The sequence below is a fragment of the Equus przewalskii genome, chromosome 12 (genome assembly GCF_037783145.1).
Source record: "Equus przewalskii isolate Varuska chromosome 12, EquPr2, whole genome shotgun sequence".
Classification (NCBI taxonomy): Eukaryota; Metazoa; Chordata; class Mammalia; order Perissodactyla; family Equidae; genus Equus; species Equus przewalskii.
The window spans coordinates 26,509,137-26,527,452 of NC_091842.1; the positions used below are offsets into that span (position 1 = coordinate 26,509,137).

General features: G+C 41.3%; 1 protein-coding gene across 1 annotated transcript in view; it reads left to right on the forward strand.

The window, feature by feature from the left end:
- Positions 1-2,893: 2,893 nt before the first annotated feature.
- The window catches only part of MOSMO (modulator of smoothened), a 64,372-nt gene continuing 48,949 nt past the window's right edge, over positions 2,894-18,316 (forward strand). The window contains exon 1 of the mRNA XM_070568449.1: positions 2,894-3,184. Within this exon, the coding sequence (XP_070424550.1) occupies positions 3,079-3,184 (106 nt within the window). The 5' untranslated portion in view covers positions 2,894-3,078. The remainder of the gene's footprint in view (positions 3,185-18,316) is intronic.

Sequence of the window (18,316 nt, forward strand, 5' to 3'; positions counted from 1 at the left end):
TTTGGTCCCTGCCCACCCATTGCACCCCGATCCTGGTTGGTAAGAAGGGATGGGATAGATGACTGTTGTTTGTAGTGATATGTGGCCATTCATTTGGTAAAAAATGTTTAAAAATTATTTAATTCTATACTAGTTGTTTTTATGCTTTAATCTTAGATCTAGAACCTTTTGTGGAGGAGCAGAAGCAGGAGGGACTGAGAAGTGCTGCCTGAGTAGAAGGAGGAATTTATACTTGCATTTTTAAAAATTATTACTTTTTTTTTGCTTTTTGGTGAGGAAGACTGGCCCTGAGCGAACATCTGTTGCCAACCTTCCTCTTTTTTTCCCTCCTCCTCACAGCTCCATAGTTCTAAGTCATTCTAGTTCTTCTGTGTGGGATGCTGCCACAGCATGGCTTGATGAGCGGTATCTAGGTCCATGCCCAGCATCCTAAGTAGTGAACCCTGGGCCACCAAAGCAAAGCACATGAACTTAACCACTTGGCCACAGGGCCAGCCCTATACTTGCATTTTTTCTTTTTTTTTTTTTTTGAGAAAGAGGAGCCCTAAGCTAACATCTATTGCCAATCCTCCTCTTTTTTTGCTGAGGAAGACTGGCCCTGAGCTAACAGCCGTGCCCATCTTCCTCTACTTTATATGTGGGACTCCTGACACAGCATGGCTTGACAAGTGGTGCGTAGGTCCACACTGGGGCTTTGAACCAGCAAACCCCAGGCCGCCGAAGCAGAACGTGCAACCTTAACTGCTGTGCCACTGGGCTGGCCCCTATACTTGCATTTTTTAAACACAAGAATCAAGTCATCATTATTCCACTCAGTTAGAGTTAGAATAGGCAAACCATTCCAACATTTCACCCTAGGACTCTCATCCACTGCCCAATAGTGAACATCAGTGGACATTATTTGAGAATTCAGAACTGTATAGTCGGAGTTATATTACTGGGCAATAGAAACACTGCACCAGAAGCCAAGAATATGACTCCATCAAACTTCTCCAGTACTTAGAATGAAGACCTCCTAAAGTAATGTGATACACATATCTGAATCCCTGGAATATACAAATCAGCTTGTGCCAGTTTCTGTGGCAAAGGAAAAATAGATGACATCATAATAATTTTTTAAAAATCCTCCCCCCTCAAGAGACCAATGTTTGGACAGGAAAGTCGACAGACTGGCAATCAAACCCCTCCTTATCTTTTTATACACAGTTTTTATACACTTTTTATACACAGTTATCTCTGTGGTGACACTGATAACTCTGTGCATTTCTGCAAGGCTGTTGGACTTGGTGGAATTTGAAACTTGCTGAGTTTTGTGGACATGTAGGCATTCCAAAAATAGAGACAGATGTCACTCTTCTAGGTCTTTCTAATGATGACCTAGGTGGCATTTAAGGAGAAAATGAGTGTCTCATCTCCTGTTTGCTGCATGGGGGACTATCCGAGAAAGAGCTTGATCCAAAGTCAGGGTTAATGGTGATTCGGCCCGTGAGCCATGAAAAAAAAGGAAGCCTCCACTAGACAGCAAAATTGTAGGAGGATAGATAGATCATCTGTATTGCTAACAAACTATGCCAGTGTCATGTTTTTCTATTTATCCAACCAACCTAAGCCTCTCCTCAGGCCCAACTTAGTAAGAATTATCAACAAACACCTGGTTACTCAGGCCAAAAACTTAGAAGTCATTCAGTCCTCTCTTTCAACCCCTCCCCCCATTATCAGCTAGTCGGTCCCTCTGCCTACAAAACATCCAGATCTGTCCATTTTTCTCCATCTTCACTACTCTCATTCCAGCCAAAGCCAGATCTCTCTCTCTCTTTCCTGCACTCCTTTGCCTCTTAACTGGTATCTCTGCTTTCATTCTTGCCCCTTCCCCAGTCTACACTGCCTTTACTGATTAAATAGGATCTTGTCACTCTCCTGCTGAAAACCCTCCAGCGCCTTCCCGTTGCACTAGAACAAAATCTAAGCTCTTTATTGTGGTTCCCAAAGCTCATCTGGCCTCTGCCTGCCTCTCTGTCTTTTCGTACTACTCTCCAGCCACACAGGCCGTTTGCAGTTCCTTGAACAGGCCACCTCCTTGCCTGCCCGCTCCCCTAATGCTCTACGCACTTGCTTTTCCCTGTCTGGAGGAGTCCTGCCCAGATCTTCACAGGTCAGGTCTTCAGGATCTTGGCAGTCGGTGTAAACTTCTCTGCCCGTCTTAAGTATCCCTGCTGTCCCCTGCTCCCTGCCATCAGACCGACCCCCAATTTAATTCGTGGATCAACACCTGAAATTATCTTTATTTTAAATAGAAGTTTCTAACGTGTTTCTGTCTCCTCCCTACCAGGAGGCAAGCTTCAAGAGAGCGGGAGCCCGGCCTCTCCTGTCCCCTCCAGCATCCCCAGGGCCCGACGCACAGTAGGGGTCGACAGTTACTTCCTAAATGGGGCAGTCCCGGAGCTGACACAGAAGGGGCAATGACAGTACAAAGTGATAAGGGCTGTGCGGCCCCCAAGTCACTCGGCGGAGTCAGGGTCTGCCTCCTGCTTGAAAACGGGCGCCCCCCTGCCCCCCATCCAGTCTCCCTTTTGAAAGCCTGAAGACTGAGGGACGTTTTGTAACCAAAGAGTAACAACGACGACAATATTATTATCATCGGCAAGAGAGCCAAGAGGCGGAGTGGCGGGCCCGAAGAAACCGGGAGTGGGACAGGGGCCTGGGGCAGCGTCCTGGTCGGGGCAGCGAGGCGGGCGGCACAGGAGAGACGGGCGGAGTGGAGCGCGGCCCCGGGCGGCGGCGGCCGGGTAGCCGGAGCCGGCCTCGCCGGCCTCGCCAGCCTCGCCTGCGCCGCAGCTTCGCTTCCGGGTGAGGGGCGGGCGGGCCGAGCAGTTCCGGGGCGGGCGGCGGTTCCGGCTGTGCGGGCCGCGCCGCGGCTGCTGGTCCCGGGCGCGCGGAGGGCGCGGGCGGCGCGCGGGGGCCGAGGGGGCGCGAGGCGGCGGCGCGGGGACTCCGGGCCCCGGCGGCGGCCCATGGGGCGGGAGGCGTGAGGCCGCGGCCTGCCCGGGGCTCGGGGGGTGGGGGGAGCGGGGCGGGGAGATGGATAAACTGACCATCATCTCAGGATGTCTCTTTCTGGCCGCCGATATCTTCGCCATCGCCAGCATCGCCAACCCGGACTGGATCAACACCGGGGAGTCGGCGGGTGAGCGCGGCGCGCGGGCCGGGCGGGGGACTGGCTGAGGGCGAGGGGAGGGGAGGGAGACCCGGCTGAGGGGAGAACGCGGCTGGGGCGGGCGAGGCGGGGGCCGGCCTGCGGCGAAAGGGGGCGGAGGGCGACCCGGGCCCCCCGGGCGGCAGAGGGCTCAGGGGGAGAGGGGCTGGAGGAGAAGACGCGCTGGTCGCGGGCGGGACCCTCAGGCTGAGTGAAGAGGGGCGAGGAGACCCGGGTTGGGCTGGCGGGTCCCGGACTTTGGAAGGGGGGTGAGGGGAGCCAGCCGCCCGACCTGAGCGACCCCGGAGGAACGAGCTTCGTCCTGGATTTAAAAAAAAGTCAGAGGGGGAGACGGGAGGAAAGCGACTTGGAGGAAACTGAGGCGTCTGTGAAGGAATTAGAAACCAGGCGGGGAGGCTGGGGCGGGGAGCGAGGCAGCCTGTAGGGCAGTGCGCGAGCCCCGAGAGGGCTGACGGGCGGGGGGAGGCCGGAGGAGTCAGGGCCCCCCCGCGGAAGCTGCGGCCGGGTGAGAGGGGGCCCGACGAGGCGGGGTTGTGATGCTGCTGGGGGAGCAGGGGTGGGAGGCGCCGGATGGGAGCCCCCCTACCCGCGCCCCCGCCCATCCCCTGCCCACTTGGCAGTGTTTGAGACTCAAGTGGCTTCCGATTTTCCCTTTGAAGTCTCTGTGGTTATAATTTTGCTTTATTTTAGGCCCGGGAGCTATAATAATACTAATAATAAACTTCATTTTATGGAGCATCTTTCATTCCAGCGCATCACAAAAAACGCTTTAGAGATCTTAATAGTAGTTACAAAATTAAATAACACATTAGAGTTGCAGGCGGCCCCGCAGCAGTGGCAGTGCCTGCTCTGACACCACGGAGCTGTAGGCAGCAGAGACGAGGTGGTGCCCTCAGGAAGAAGAAGGCATCTTTCTGAAGGGTATCCCAGGTGAATGCCCTTGCAGGATTTTTCTCAGCTTGGGCCACCACCACCACACACACATACAGACCTGTGAGACCAAACCTTTAATTAATGTAACAGCTGTCAGGAGAGCTGTCGGAGTTAAGGAATGAGCTTGTTTTCTAACTGCTCATTGCAGGTGAAGGGAATATTGGGGGTTGGGAATGTCAAGCTCCCTCCATGAATAATTTGTTATAAAAATGTATCACTATGCTGTCAAACTTACTTCTTAAGTATTACTTATGCTTCTGTATTTATCCTGCAGTATTTTTAGCTCTTCAAAAAGGCTGTAGCTGGGACATTTGTTGCTTCCTCCTCCCTCCTTCCTCTCTTCCATCTAGACCTAGTAACACAAAATCACGCTGTCAGATTTACTGGTTATTAAAATAACACTCTTAAAAAATTCAGCTCCTTTTGTTGCCTGTGCAGTTTTAGCAGAGCTCTTAATTGTAAAGCATCTATGGTTATTATGTGACTTCATAGAGAAGTTAGCTCATGCTACCCTGGTAATCATATTGTAGTATGTAAATGTATCAGATCAACACCTTGTACGCCTTAAACGTACACAGTGTTATATGTCAGTTACAGCTCCATTTTATTAAAATTGTAAAGCATATAAAGGAAATATCAGAGTGGTTTCGAATTTGGTGAAACTGGGCTTTTTTTCTGAAAATGTTAGTGATGTCAGCATTGCTACTAATTTGTACGGTTGTGTGTGTGACATCCAGTTCATGACTGTTGTTGTTTTTATCCTAATTATATGTGGAGTGACTCCTTTTACAAGACTTTCTTAGGGGCAAAGAGGTTTCACTGTTCTGGCAGAAAAGGTCCTTTCTGCAAAGAAGGTTCAGGTGGAATCCCAATGTGTAAAATAGACTAAATGCCCATAGGAAAGATATAGTTGAGAGAGGGAACTGTTACTTGCACAGGAGAAGAAAGAAACGAGTAATACCATAACCTTCCTGAAAAGATGGAAAAGGACAGCATTCAAAGCATTGGAAAAGGGATAGCTCCTCTATTATATTAGAAAGAAAGGAAGGATAGGATGAGTATAACTCCTTCAGATTAGTAGGCAAAGTCTTTGGCTGTGAGTTGCTATGGAGGTAGGAAGGACAGAAGTCCAAGGTTTAAAGAAAGTAGAAAATGTTCGAAATAAGTAGCTATAGAGAGAGCATACCAACGGGTGACACAGTAGGATTGTCCAGCAGTGTGGAAGCCTCATTGAAGTCAGTGGTCATGAACACAGACTGGGTAACCCATCTGCCTTGTTGACCTTCTCTAGTAGTACTCAGCTACTTTGGTACTAGTGTGTGGTGAAAGCCAGTAGAAGGCTTCATTCAGGGTTGGGGTTTGCCAGCTACATGCAACAAAATGAGAGAGGAGCAAAGGTGTTTATAGTATTGGTCAAAATATTGTAACGATGGCTCATGGAATCTCAGCTGGATAAAGAGTCAAAGTGAATAAAAGAAAGAGCTGTCATTACACTGATTGGTCAGTGAACAGCAGATGGTATATGGTCAGTGGAATAGTGGACCCAATAGAATCGAAGACCTGACTGGAAGTGATTGATCCAGCAAATTGGAAGGACAGGGCATTGTAGGCACAAGGTCCAGAGTGTGACAGTGGGGATGTGTGGCTGAAGTGGGGTTGAGGAGGTGATTTTTTCCCAGCAGTTTCCCTTGCCATCTCAGGATACCCTTCAGTTAAATATTCTGTAGCTAGAAAGAGGAATAACAGGAGGTAGTAGGAACAGTAGAAAATTTCTCAAAATCATATCTAACCCCTAGTTTTTACCTTAGATATGTCAGACAATAGGCCCCCCCAAACTTTAATGGGGTCATATGTTCCTTTGTTCACTCTTGTGCTCTTGCACTGTGATACGATGCAGCTGAACTCTGCCTGGTGTTTGAGCTTGTATGCCCACTGTACGCTTTTACCTGAGCAGACAGATCCAGTTGAGTTAAAAAAAATCAGTGCAGAGTTACACCTTCCAAACCAATGAAACATTTATAGGAAATTCAAATAAGATCTCAGAGGTGACAGGATTAGCTTTATTCTAAGATCTGCACAAAATTGAGTTAACCTGGCAGCAAAAAGTTAGTGCGTTGATTTCCTTCAGTGCATTATATACAGTGTATAAAAGTTTGGATTGTGATGTTTTTACTGCAGTTTTGTAAATGGACAAAATATATTTTGAACGTAGAATTCCTGGAGCCAAAAGGTTCGGCAGAATGTAGTTTGAAAACCACTGCAGTGAACTACTAAGGAAAAGTTTCAGGATTCAAATCCAAACTTCATCACTTAGAAACTCTGAGACTTTGGGCAAGTTCCTTAGCTTCTCTCTCTACAGTTCCTCCTCTGTAAAATAGGGATAATAATAGTATCCTTCTCACTGGGTTATTGTGATGATTGAGTTAATCCAGGTAAAACGTTTAGAACAGTGCCTGACACACAGTAAGTGCTCCATAAAAGTTAGATCTTGTTGCATTGCTGTTCCAGTTTATAGTGACAGGTGTCAGAATCCCAGTTTCAAAATTAAAGCTTAGAACTTGTTACTGTGAGAACTGACCCCTTTTCTTTATTAGATGTTCTTGGAAACAAGGAAACACCAAGAATAACAGGGTCAGGCTTAGCACAAGTTAAATAAATTTGTCTTCCCTCTTGGCTTTGGGCCTTCTCCATCGTGTCCATACTGTTCTTCCTCTTTCAGTCTCTCGTCTCCATGTTCTAGTCTCTCTACTGCTCAGATTCTACTTGAACTGCCACAAGAGGAAAGGAAATATACAAAAACAACTGAATAGAATAACTTCCTGAAATCCCAACTAATAAACTGTATTCCCATAGCTTACGGACCATGCTTCATACTGGCAGAATTTTGGGGGTTTTTTTATTGTATCGGTCCAGATACAGTACAGAGAATGTACATTCCTTTTATTTTCATCTGTGTGTGATAGCATTTCCTGAACGTGTTCTCATAGCTTGTGGATTATGCACAATATAATTTGAAAATATAATGAAACAGAAATAGATATTATATGTATGGGGAAAATGCATGATGGGGGGACACTTTAGTCCTTCCTTAGCAGTTTCTATTAATGTAATCAAAAATACTAAATCAGAGGGGAATATGATGGCAAAATTATGTAATTCTGCTATATTGGAGTCAAATTTCTGCTGGTTACTGGAACTCAACATCAATAACACTATCTTTCAGTTTATATGGTACTTTATAGTTTTTGAAGCACTTTCACATCCATGACTTGATTTGATTCCTTGGGCTTTTTATATTTAGCTAATGTAAAATAGTCATTTCTACATTTTTTCCCAGGTCAATGCTTTGCACAAGAGATTTGAATTTTAGTGTTGCAAAGACTCCCTTCAAGAAAACTCGTCATTGAAGTATTACCTATATCTTATTTATGCACACCTTGTGTTTACTTAAATGAGGTTAAATTCTTCAGTGGCTGAAATTTTTGCCAGATTACAGAAGAGCGAAGGAGGGAGATTTGGGTTTCAGGTTTAAAGTGACGTCCTTTGCTTTGTATAAGTCCCTTGACCTCAGTCACTGCTTTCTCACCCCTACAGAAACAAACTTTTTGTGAAAAAGTAGTTTTATTGAGTTAATTTCAACAAGATCAGCAGTTAAGCGAAGCTGCTTCTGATAAATATAAAGGATCTGGAGATCCCTTTATTGAGACATCATCCTTTTACAACAAGGATTTCATTGACCACTTAAGGTTATACCATCCTAAATCATCCTAGATGGATTTGCTTAATGTTCTTTATGAAGATTTCCAAATGTTTTCCAGAAGTGTCTTCCAGTAAATAAAGGAACTTCTCTTTTATGCCTAATCAAAATTTCTCTCTCTAGAATTGGTTATCGTATTCACATTGTAGTCATACTTAGTGTATTTATCCCTGAAAATTTCATTCTTGTTCAAGAACTTTCATTCTTATTCTTTCTGAAATTGCTTAGATTGGATGTTAGAGTGTTTAAGGAGTCTCAAGAAGTGCTTGTATTCTGAACTAATTGAGGGAAAAAAAGAGTAAGGTAATTAGGAGCCAAAATAGTGTTTTATTGCTGATAAAGAGGATAGTCGTGAATGTGGCTTGTATCTGTGGACAAGCAATTTCCTCCAAATTGGACAGACGTAACTATCAGTCCCAGGCAGTACTGGGGGACCTGCCCTCTAAGACTTCCAGCATAAAAGAACAGAGAAGATGAGTGTTCCATATCGGCAACTTGCTCCCAAGAGCAAAAAGTTGAACCTCGTATGCCCAGTTTTCTCTCCTAAACTGCCAGTCAAATGAAGTCATTCCTCCTGACCTGGGAAGGATTGAGTGAGGGACACAGATAAGCTACGAGTATTATTCTAACAGTCCCCCCATCCCCGCTCTGCATGGGTAGAAACATCAGAAATGGGGAGAAAGCCTTACCTGTTTGAAACCCAGGAGATGGCTGACATTTTATGAGGAAAAATTTTCTTTTTCCTCAAGTATGAAGACTGTCAGGTGCTTGGGGAAGAGAAAGGCGGTTGAGGGATGGGCAAGTCATTTCCCACTCTGCTACCTACTACCCCCTCCACAGGAAATCCTGGTAAACCTTAGATAGGGGACTATGGTGCATCTATCACATGAGAGTTCAAGATCTACAAGTATATCCTGGCCTACAAATCGGGGGTCCTTGGTTTAAAACATTAAAATTACAAGCTGCCCAATTGGACCTATTTATTAAATACGAGAAAATTATTAAAAAGCCCTTTCCCCTGAAGCGTGACAACTTCACTGATCACAAAAGTGCTTTGGCATGAAGGAGCTCTGTAACTAAGTTGTTAAACCAACCCTTCCAGAACTTTGTTTCATTAATCACTTTGGACATGACTTGTAGAAAAGGGCAGAATTTGGTTACCTAAGAGGGCAAAAGTCTTGAGATCGTGTTCTCCTTTAATTTAAAAAGCGTTAACAAAATTTCTTCAATGACCTTTTGGGTTTTTTTCCAGTAAATTTTCTTCTTTTAAAACAGCTTTATTGAGATACGATTCACATAACCATAAAACTCACCCGTTTAAAGTATGCAATTCAATGGCTTTAGTATATTCATGGAGTTATGCCACCATCACCACAATCAATTTTAGAACATTTTTAATACCCCAGAAAGAAACTCCATATCCTTCAGCTGTTACCCCCAACCTCCTAGTTTTAGGCAACCACCAATCTACTTTCTGTCTCTGTAGATTTCCCTGTTCTGGACATTTCATATAAATGAAATCATACGATGTGTGGTCCTTTGTGACTGGCTTCATTCACTTAGCATAAGGTTTTCAAGGTTCGTATTATAACAATTATCAGTACTTCATTTCATTTTATTGCCAAATAGTATGGTATATTTGGAAACACCACATTTCATTTATCCATTCGTCAGATGATGGATATTTGGGCCAATAAACTTCTTTTACATCCGAGAATAGCACTTCTCCAAAGATATTTTTTTAATTTGTTTTTTAAAAAGTGACATTATGGGCATTATTTATTTCAGCATATCAAATAATAACTGTGAATAAAAATTCAAAGATTTGTCTTCTAACAGTGTTCACAGGACATACTTAAAACTTGAAATCACTATGATACTGGTAATTTCACATTGTAGGCCAGATGTTCCAGTGTAAGTTTAGATTTCTTGAACAAAGCATTTATTTCCTTTACAACCTTAGTTCCAGAAGTCATCTCTTTTTACCATTATCAACAGAGATGTAGCCCTTCAGGATGAAAGGTGTGTAAGCTTAAAAGTTTTGGAGAAGAGGAATTTAGGACCAAGAACCTGGATGGAAGTGAATGGAAATCACTGAAAGGAAGGAAATGCAGACAAAGAAATTACAGAGTGATGACTGCTGTTGCATTCATTAGACTGACCAGAGTTGTTGAATTCCTTGTCCCTTGGCCTCCAGAGGCCCTTTTAAGGCTGACTATTGTAATAGTCAGTCCTCCAGTATTCAGCTTAGTATGACCTAAAACAGTATTGTTTAACCTTTTACCTGGTACATACTGGGTTTGTGCTGGAGTTGCAATATCTTAAAATGGTCCTGTGGGATTTGGAGTCAGCCATATCTAGATTTGATTCTCAGATTCCTTTTTATGAGCTTTATGATTTGGGGCATGTAATTTGGTTTCTCAGCTATAAAATGGGGATGGTATATTTATCTCAAGGGATGGTTGTGAGCAAATAAAATATGGTGTATAAGGAGGTAACACATGGTCTAGTACATAGTAAATGCTCAAATGTTAGTCATAATTATATAAAAGATCAAAACATCTGAATTTTTAAACATTTCCCTTTTGTATTATCTGTTTTATTTATTTATGTATATCTTGCCTTGTTCTAAAAAGAGATTTAAGGAAACATGGTATGTCAGTATTTGAATATTCCTGAAACCCAGCTGGGTCCAATTTGGGAAGAGAGACTGCAAAGTCAGTTGTTGTGGTAATATAAACTTAACGGGACACATATAAATACCAAAACCAAGGAATGCATTGGGTTCGTGTGTTTCTGGAACAGACTGAAGAGGTTTGCTAAGTGAAAGGCAGCCTAGCGTAGTGGAAAGGGCACACAGGCTTTGGGGCAAAGCAACATGTAGTCCAATCCCAGTCCTGCTATTTACTAGCCATGTAATTGATCTTAGACAAGCTGTAGTTGAGGGTTTTTTATTAATAAAAATTATATCATTCAGACTTGACCAATACCTCTTTCAGTACTTCAATTGTTATGCAGGTTCAGACCCCTGTTCCCCTATAGGTTAAAGAGTAATAACCACAGTGAGTTGTGAAATCACTTAGTTCAGAAGTTAGTTTTAAAGGAACATGTCTAAGAGCAAGTAGTCTGTAAAGTGTTACAGTTGGAGTATCGAGAGTCAATTAGTCTCACTTCAACGGCTGAAAATAAGTTTGAAATATACGAGATAGTTATTTCTTTATAGAAACCTGGCAAATAGTACAACTGAAAATTTAGTTTTGTTTATAGAATAAAATTTCTTCTACTTTCCTTAGCTTCTGTAATGCAACTATCACTATTTTTTTTTTGTACCCTATTTCAGTGTTTCCTTAAGTGGTGAGCCAGATTGTGTAATCTTATAGGGGAAATTTAGACACATAGTGAAGTATTGCTGTTTATGAAATTGTTATTGTTGAATTATAATAGCTTAATCATGCATCCTGAATGGATAATTATTTATGTGATGACCTTGTTTTATATTCTCTAACCCAGAAGATTAAGTTGGACAGTGGAAGCAGTGACAATATATAGGTATAAATTTCATATTTACAGCTTTACCTGTTTATGATGATTTATGTAAACATGCCATTCATATCTTTTGGGTTGTCAGAATGTTTTATTTTCAAGCCTTGAAGCTACACATTTTTTCCCAAGTACTTTCTAGAATTCTCTGCCCAATTAGCAACTAGCTGCTAGAAAGTTCAGTACATTACTTATGAAACCTGGTCCAGTTGATAACAACAGATTGAGTGTAGTGGGAAAGTAATATTTAGCAAAGCTATTACAGAAATACTAGAGAGGTTAGTTAAGAGCCATGAGGAAACCTGAAGACCTTTGAATGTCAAGGTACCTAAAAATAGGTATCTGGATCAAAATCATTTTTACTAACATACCTCTGTAAACTTTACTATGTATTCTCTTGTTACCTGTAAATTACAAGGAGGAGAACCCTTACCAAATATGCCGTGAGCAAGTAGAGTGAGAGTTCCTTTGGAATTTATTGCTTTAGAGTTGACAAAATAAAGAAGCATATAGATTTGGGTGCTACTATCAGTAATACTTACATGTATTTGTGAGTAAATATCAACCAACGTGTGCATTTTGCTTACATGAAGTTTCAATGTATGACTCCAATACAGTTTTGAAGCAAACTATTTCTTTGAATCGTTGCTCTATTTTTTTTTAATTAGAAAGAAAAGGCTGCACTTTTTTGTGTGCCTCTTTATACTAGCTTTGCTATAAATAAAAGGTCACATTTGGCATTTTGACACTTGCTGTCGTGTATAATGAACAAAAAGGCAGCTGTTGACTTTTAATATAGATCTGTTCAACTAAGGACCATATACTGCTATCGGTAGAGATTAAACAGGAGTAAAGAAAAATGCATTTTGGTCAAGTAAGAAAATGGGAGAACAGAATTTCCCTAGGTCTCCACATTTGCAGTGTATTCACAGTAAATTATTCACCTGGAACATTGTTGGGTCCACTTTTAGCTATAATAACAGAAGTTCTTTTCAAAAATAAATGGACTGTGTTCAGATTAGTTCTCCTGACCAGACCACTAACTTCAAAGTCAAAGATCTCTAGGGCCATTTCATTTATGACCATTTCATTTGTAAAGTACCATCCGTTTTCATAAAATAAATCTTTAATTTACTATGAGTATTCCTTAAATCTTCCCCTAAGTATTCCCTGTACCACTGGACTTTGTTGCAGACAGTCTTGCTGCAACAAATGCATATTGAAGTATGTGTGGTCTGTAAGGAACTGTACTCAATATTCAGAGAGATTGCATTAAAGCAAATGAAGAAGTATTTTATCCCTGAGAAACCTGTGCTATATTTGGGAAGATAAAATTCTATACACATGAGATAATTGTCAAGTATGTGATGAAACTACTTTCTGCCCAAGTGGTTGAGGAAGAGGTAGAATTTGAGCTTAACAGATGATACACTTAATAATGAGTACACTTCCTAATTTGAAAAAAATTAAGACCTGCGGAGTACTTGTGCTTAAAGGTGGAATGGCATGAGTAACGGTGGGTAAAAGGCAGGAAATTTTGAGGGCCACCTCGTGGCTGAGCGGTTAAGTTTCCATGCTCTGCTTTAGCAGCCCAGGGTTTCACTGGTTCGGATCCCGGGTGCAGACCTAATACCACTCATCAGGCCATGCTGAGGTAGCGTCCCACATAGCACAACTAGAAGAACTTGCAACTATGTACTGGGGGGGGGGGGGGGCTCAAGGGAGAAGAAGGAAAAAAAGGCAGGAAGTTTTCCATTTCAGTTCATTTGTATACCTTGCTGCTAAATTTATCTTTCTAAAGAATAAATAAATAGCAAGTACTTATATAGATCTTATTTTGTGACAGATGCTTTTCTTTCTTTCTTTTTTTTTTGAGGAAGATTAGCCCTGAGCTAACTACTGCCAATCCTCCTCTTTTTGCTGAGGAAGACTGGCCCTGAGCTAACATCCATGCCCATCTTCCTCTACTTTATACATGGGATGCCTACCACTGCTTTGCTTTTGCCAAGCAGTGCCATGTCCGCACCAGGGATCTGAACTGGCGAACCCCAGGCCACCGAGAAGCAGAATGTGCGAACTTAACCGCTGGGGCCGGCCCCTTGACAGATACTTTTCTGCACACTTATATTAACTAATTTAATCCTCATAACATCTCTATATAAATGCTGTTATTAGCCTCACAGAGATACAGAGAAGTTAAGTAACTTCCCCAGGTTCACACAGCTGATAAGTGGAAGAGCTGAGATTTGAATCCAGGAAGTCTGGCTCCAGAGTCCTCCTCTTAACCCCTGCGTGTGCGTGTACCAGAACCCTTCAGTGACTCTTCCTCTTCCACAGAACAGAAGGCACTCGAGGATCTTCACAATATGACTCTAACTTACCTTTCCAACTTTAGATCCTACTTTTTTCCTACATGGATCTACTTTCTAGCCCTTTATTATTACTCTAGTGTCTAAATACAGTCTTTGTTGTTGTCTCTAAATGTTCCTTAAATCTTCCCATAAGTATTCCCTGTACCACTGGACTTTGTTCCAGACAATCTTGCTATGTTGTTCATTCTCAGCCTGAAAGGACCGCTCACTCTTCCCAGTCCCTGACTTATCAGTGTCCTACCCATCTCACAAGCATATTTCAACTGCCATTTTCATAAAAACCTATTTTGATTCCCTTTCCTAAAGTGATTTTCCCTCCTTGGTAACACCTTACGTCTTTCTCATAGTAGTATATCTGTATCATGATTATTTGTGTGTTACTTGTCCTATTTTCTAGTGTAGTTTTTTAAGGTCCTTACGAACAGGGATATGATTTATTGATCTTTGTACCTTAGGTAGTGCTCAGTCCAAACTTGCATATGGTAGGAAAGAGGAAGTGTTATGGTTAACGCTAAGATTTTTAATCTAGAGTAGGGAATTGAATTGGGAATTTTGGAGAATGAGACGATTTATGGTAAAAGTGATGAGTTTGGTTTAGACATGTTATGGTGAAGTGAGATTATCCAAGCAGAAAGGGACTAGAGCCCAGGAAAGAACAATATTTGGTGTTCTTTCTCATTTTCACAAGTATGATACTTAGGTTGTTACATATATGAAATTATTGTTTTGTAGCTGTATATCCACAGAATCCAGTCTTGATTGTTTTAACATGTTATCAGTTGGTTTTCATTTTGGAAAGTAAGGTCCAGCTACCATGTAGTCATTCCCAACTTTGAAAAAATAGAAGATGAAAGTTAATTTGTAGGTTGATTGGTTAATTCTCTGGATGAATACAGGAGTTAGATTCCTAGGCTAGCCCATAAGACCATGTTGTAGCTGAAATATTTAGTTCTGCAACAAAAAGATAATAGAAAGCAGTACAGTCGCATTACTAATCAATAGCATGTAAAAAGATAAAAAGAAATAAGAAAGGGTAGCTTATTCCTCTGATTCTTTAATTTGACTTTAAAGCTTATGACATTTCTTCTGTGTGATATAGATGATTCGCTGAGATTCTTCTTATATTTCTCAACAATATTTTGGGTCATTTTTTGACTTATAAATTGCCCTATCAGAGAAAGAAAAGAGAGGATTTACAGAAAATGTATGTTTAAGAGATTTCCTGAGGTAAAATAACCTGAGATAGAGAAAACTCAGTAGAGGAAGGTGTATATGAGTGCGTGAATGTGCATGTGATGTGTGTGGTGTGTTACGGTGGAAAGTGGACATAGGGAGATGAGGAACTTGTAAGTGATCTCTCCTATGGGGAACCAAGGTGATGCAGAAGAGATTGGATCTGGTGCTCCTTATTCCAGCCCTTGGGAGGAGCCATTAGCCCTGGCTAGTATGCATACTCTTTGTTGGGGGGTCCCCGTGGATGGATGGAGGAAGGAAGGAGAAAAACAGCAATTTATATGCTAATTAGGGTATGAAACAGTGCAAATTAAGTATTTAACTTGAAGAGTACCTATATTGAAACTTGTATATTGAAATTTGAGACTTTATTTTTCCCAACTGAAAAATATTTCTGTATTCCTCCTCCATCTCTTGATTTAAAATAAAATTGGGTGTATATGATAAGTTGAATTCTTAGAAAATTTTTTATTAAGAAAGTTAAACTGAAGAGAGTATGAGGGTTGAAGTCAGAACTCAGCTCAAATTCTGGCTGTGCCATTCACCAGCTGTGTGGCTTTGGATGTGTTACTTGGCCTCTGAGCTTGAGTTTTCCCATCTATAAATGGAAATAATACCTTGCAAGGTAGCTGTAAGAACTAAAGGTAATACATCTGAAACTCCTATCACAGTGGGTATATATATATGTTGAATTCCTAGAAAATTCTTAGTATAGGCACTTATGGTAGCTGTTGTTGTGAAGCAGCTAAATGGAGTAATCTCTTATCACATTGGATGAATAGAATATAATGTTGCACTTGATTATTTTACCCATCGGGTAGTCACCAAAACCAATAGGATTTTTTTTAAACTAGGATGTATCACTGTGTTAGACCTGGTTCCCCATATCATTTTTACATACACACTGTACCGAGTACTTACCTGGATTGCTGCCTTCTTCCACCTTAGTGCACTAAGAGAAGAGAGTACCAGGCAGCCTATCCAAACGCTTATATGCAAGTGCTGTTCTATGTATCAAAGGTAATATGTATTTGGGGATTTTCCAGTAAGGATGACAAATTATACTAAGCAGTTAACATTCTGTCAACCTTCTTACTCTAGCAAATGTTTGCTAAGTGGGTTATGGATGTAGTCTTTGGCCCTAGAGTAGGTTTCTCCCGCAACTGGCTAAGTATATAAACCATGACCCTGACCTTATTAGTTGAAATCAGTACTGAGTATAGAGAGAGTTCTAAAAGTAAAGGATGATTGATAATCACAGGTAGCCTGTAAGATATTTTGTTATAGTCCTATTCATTTGCTTATTATGAAACATAAAATGAGAAACTTTTAATATTGTTATCCTGTAGATAAAATAATTACTTTGAGAATTTAATTTAAATTTAAAAAATCATTAATTGCATCACTTAAAAACCATAACAATGAATCTTAGTTAAAACTGATGTAGACAGATATCAGCGTGTTAGATCACCTTTAGGAGTCCCACTCTCAATAAGATTTACTGGGTTAGGATCAGAAAACAAACTCTTGTCTGTTGAAACGTTGCTAACAGACTAATCCCAGGAACTTTCGGGGACTATTTCTAGTATCTGCCCACTTAGCATCCAGGAGGTGGCTATCGTCCAGTAACCATTCAGAATCACACCAGTAGCTAGCAAGATGTCTGCTTTAAGTGGACCACCCTGGATTTAAGGGATTATCCTTTATTGTGAATATCTTCACGGTTATCAGGGAGGTTGGGGACATTATGGGTTTTTGCTACTGTGCTATATATATACACTTTTTTTTTTTTTTTTTGCCTAAGTTGTTGGCCAGTGCTTTTGTACTTTCTTTGTTAGCCTAGAGCTAACTAGAATATTGTTTCCCTTGTACATTGCCTCCTACTGCCCTCTGCCCTCCCTTTTTAGGAGCCTGTGTGGTAAATCCCGAACCTGACCATTCAAGCAGTTCATACTCAGATGAAAAAGGCTGAGGTGCACGTCAGCTATTCCGAATGGTCAGGAACCCTGATGCAGTTCCCGCTGACTTTTCTTGTATCTCTTTAGGTACCACCCACAGCCCTCTGCTCAGCTCCTATTTCTCTGAGCTAGGCATTTTTTATGAGAATCCATCCAATTCTCTAACGAGGAAGAGGACTGTCTTTTAACTGTATTGTTTTAGGCTACAGAGGCACTTACTCCTTTTCTGTGAACCTGTTCTCTCTTTTATACATTGCAGAAATTCTTTAGTGATTTTGCTTTGTTGTTGATATCCTGGTCATTTTTCAATGCTGTTAATAGAATTTTTTTTTAATTTATATTCTGTTGGTTATTTCATTAGGATCTGGAGAAGAAAGGAGAGTAAATTGACTCACTTCACCTCCCAAGGGTGTTTAATAAATGTTAATTGAATGAGAGAAATCAGTGGATGGGAGGTGCAGTTGATTTGGTCTAAATAATACTTATAAATATCTTTAAGAGATTTAGTTCATATTTGCTTATTATCTTTTAAATTTTTATTGGTAATGGGAAAGTTATGATACAGTAATTTTCTTTAGGTCACACATTTTTTAGGTAAGCCAGAAAAGGTTTAAATTCTATAGTCCCTGTATGGCAGGAACGTATGTGCGATCAGTTAGAATGCTGGAGACATTATAGTTAAGTAGCTAACAGCACGGCCTCCGGAGTCTGAATTCAGATTCTACCTATGCCACTTACTAGAAGCATGATCTTGGCCAACATACTTCAGAGGTTTGTTTGAAGGTTAAAGCATTTGTGTATATAAAATAAGTGCTTGGCAAATAGCGCTATGTACATGTCAACTAAAATTAATGGGACTGACTTTTGAAGATTCTTAACTATAATCTTTTCATTAGCAATAGGCAGCTATCTTAAAGTTGACCATAAATACTATGTAGTTTTAGGTCGTAGATTTAAATGTCTCCATAGTGGAATTCTAGCCCATGGACAAGTGGCCAAAATTTTTGCCTCATATAAAGAATAGTACCACTACTGTAATGAAGTGGGAAGAATAGGTTTTGCTTGAACCAAACATCTGTTTTACATATGCAAAAAATTTAAAGTGTTGGGAAGACGTGGGGCCGGCCTGGTAGCGTTAAGTTCGCACACTCCGATTCAGCAGTCCGGGGGTTCGCCAGTTCAGGTCCAGGCGCGAACCTACGCACTGCTTATGCTGTGGCAGGCTTCCCACACATAAAGTAGAGGAAGATGGATGTGGATTTTAGCTCAGGGCCAGTCCTCCTCAGCAAAAAGAGGAGGATTGGGTGCG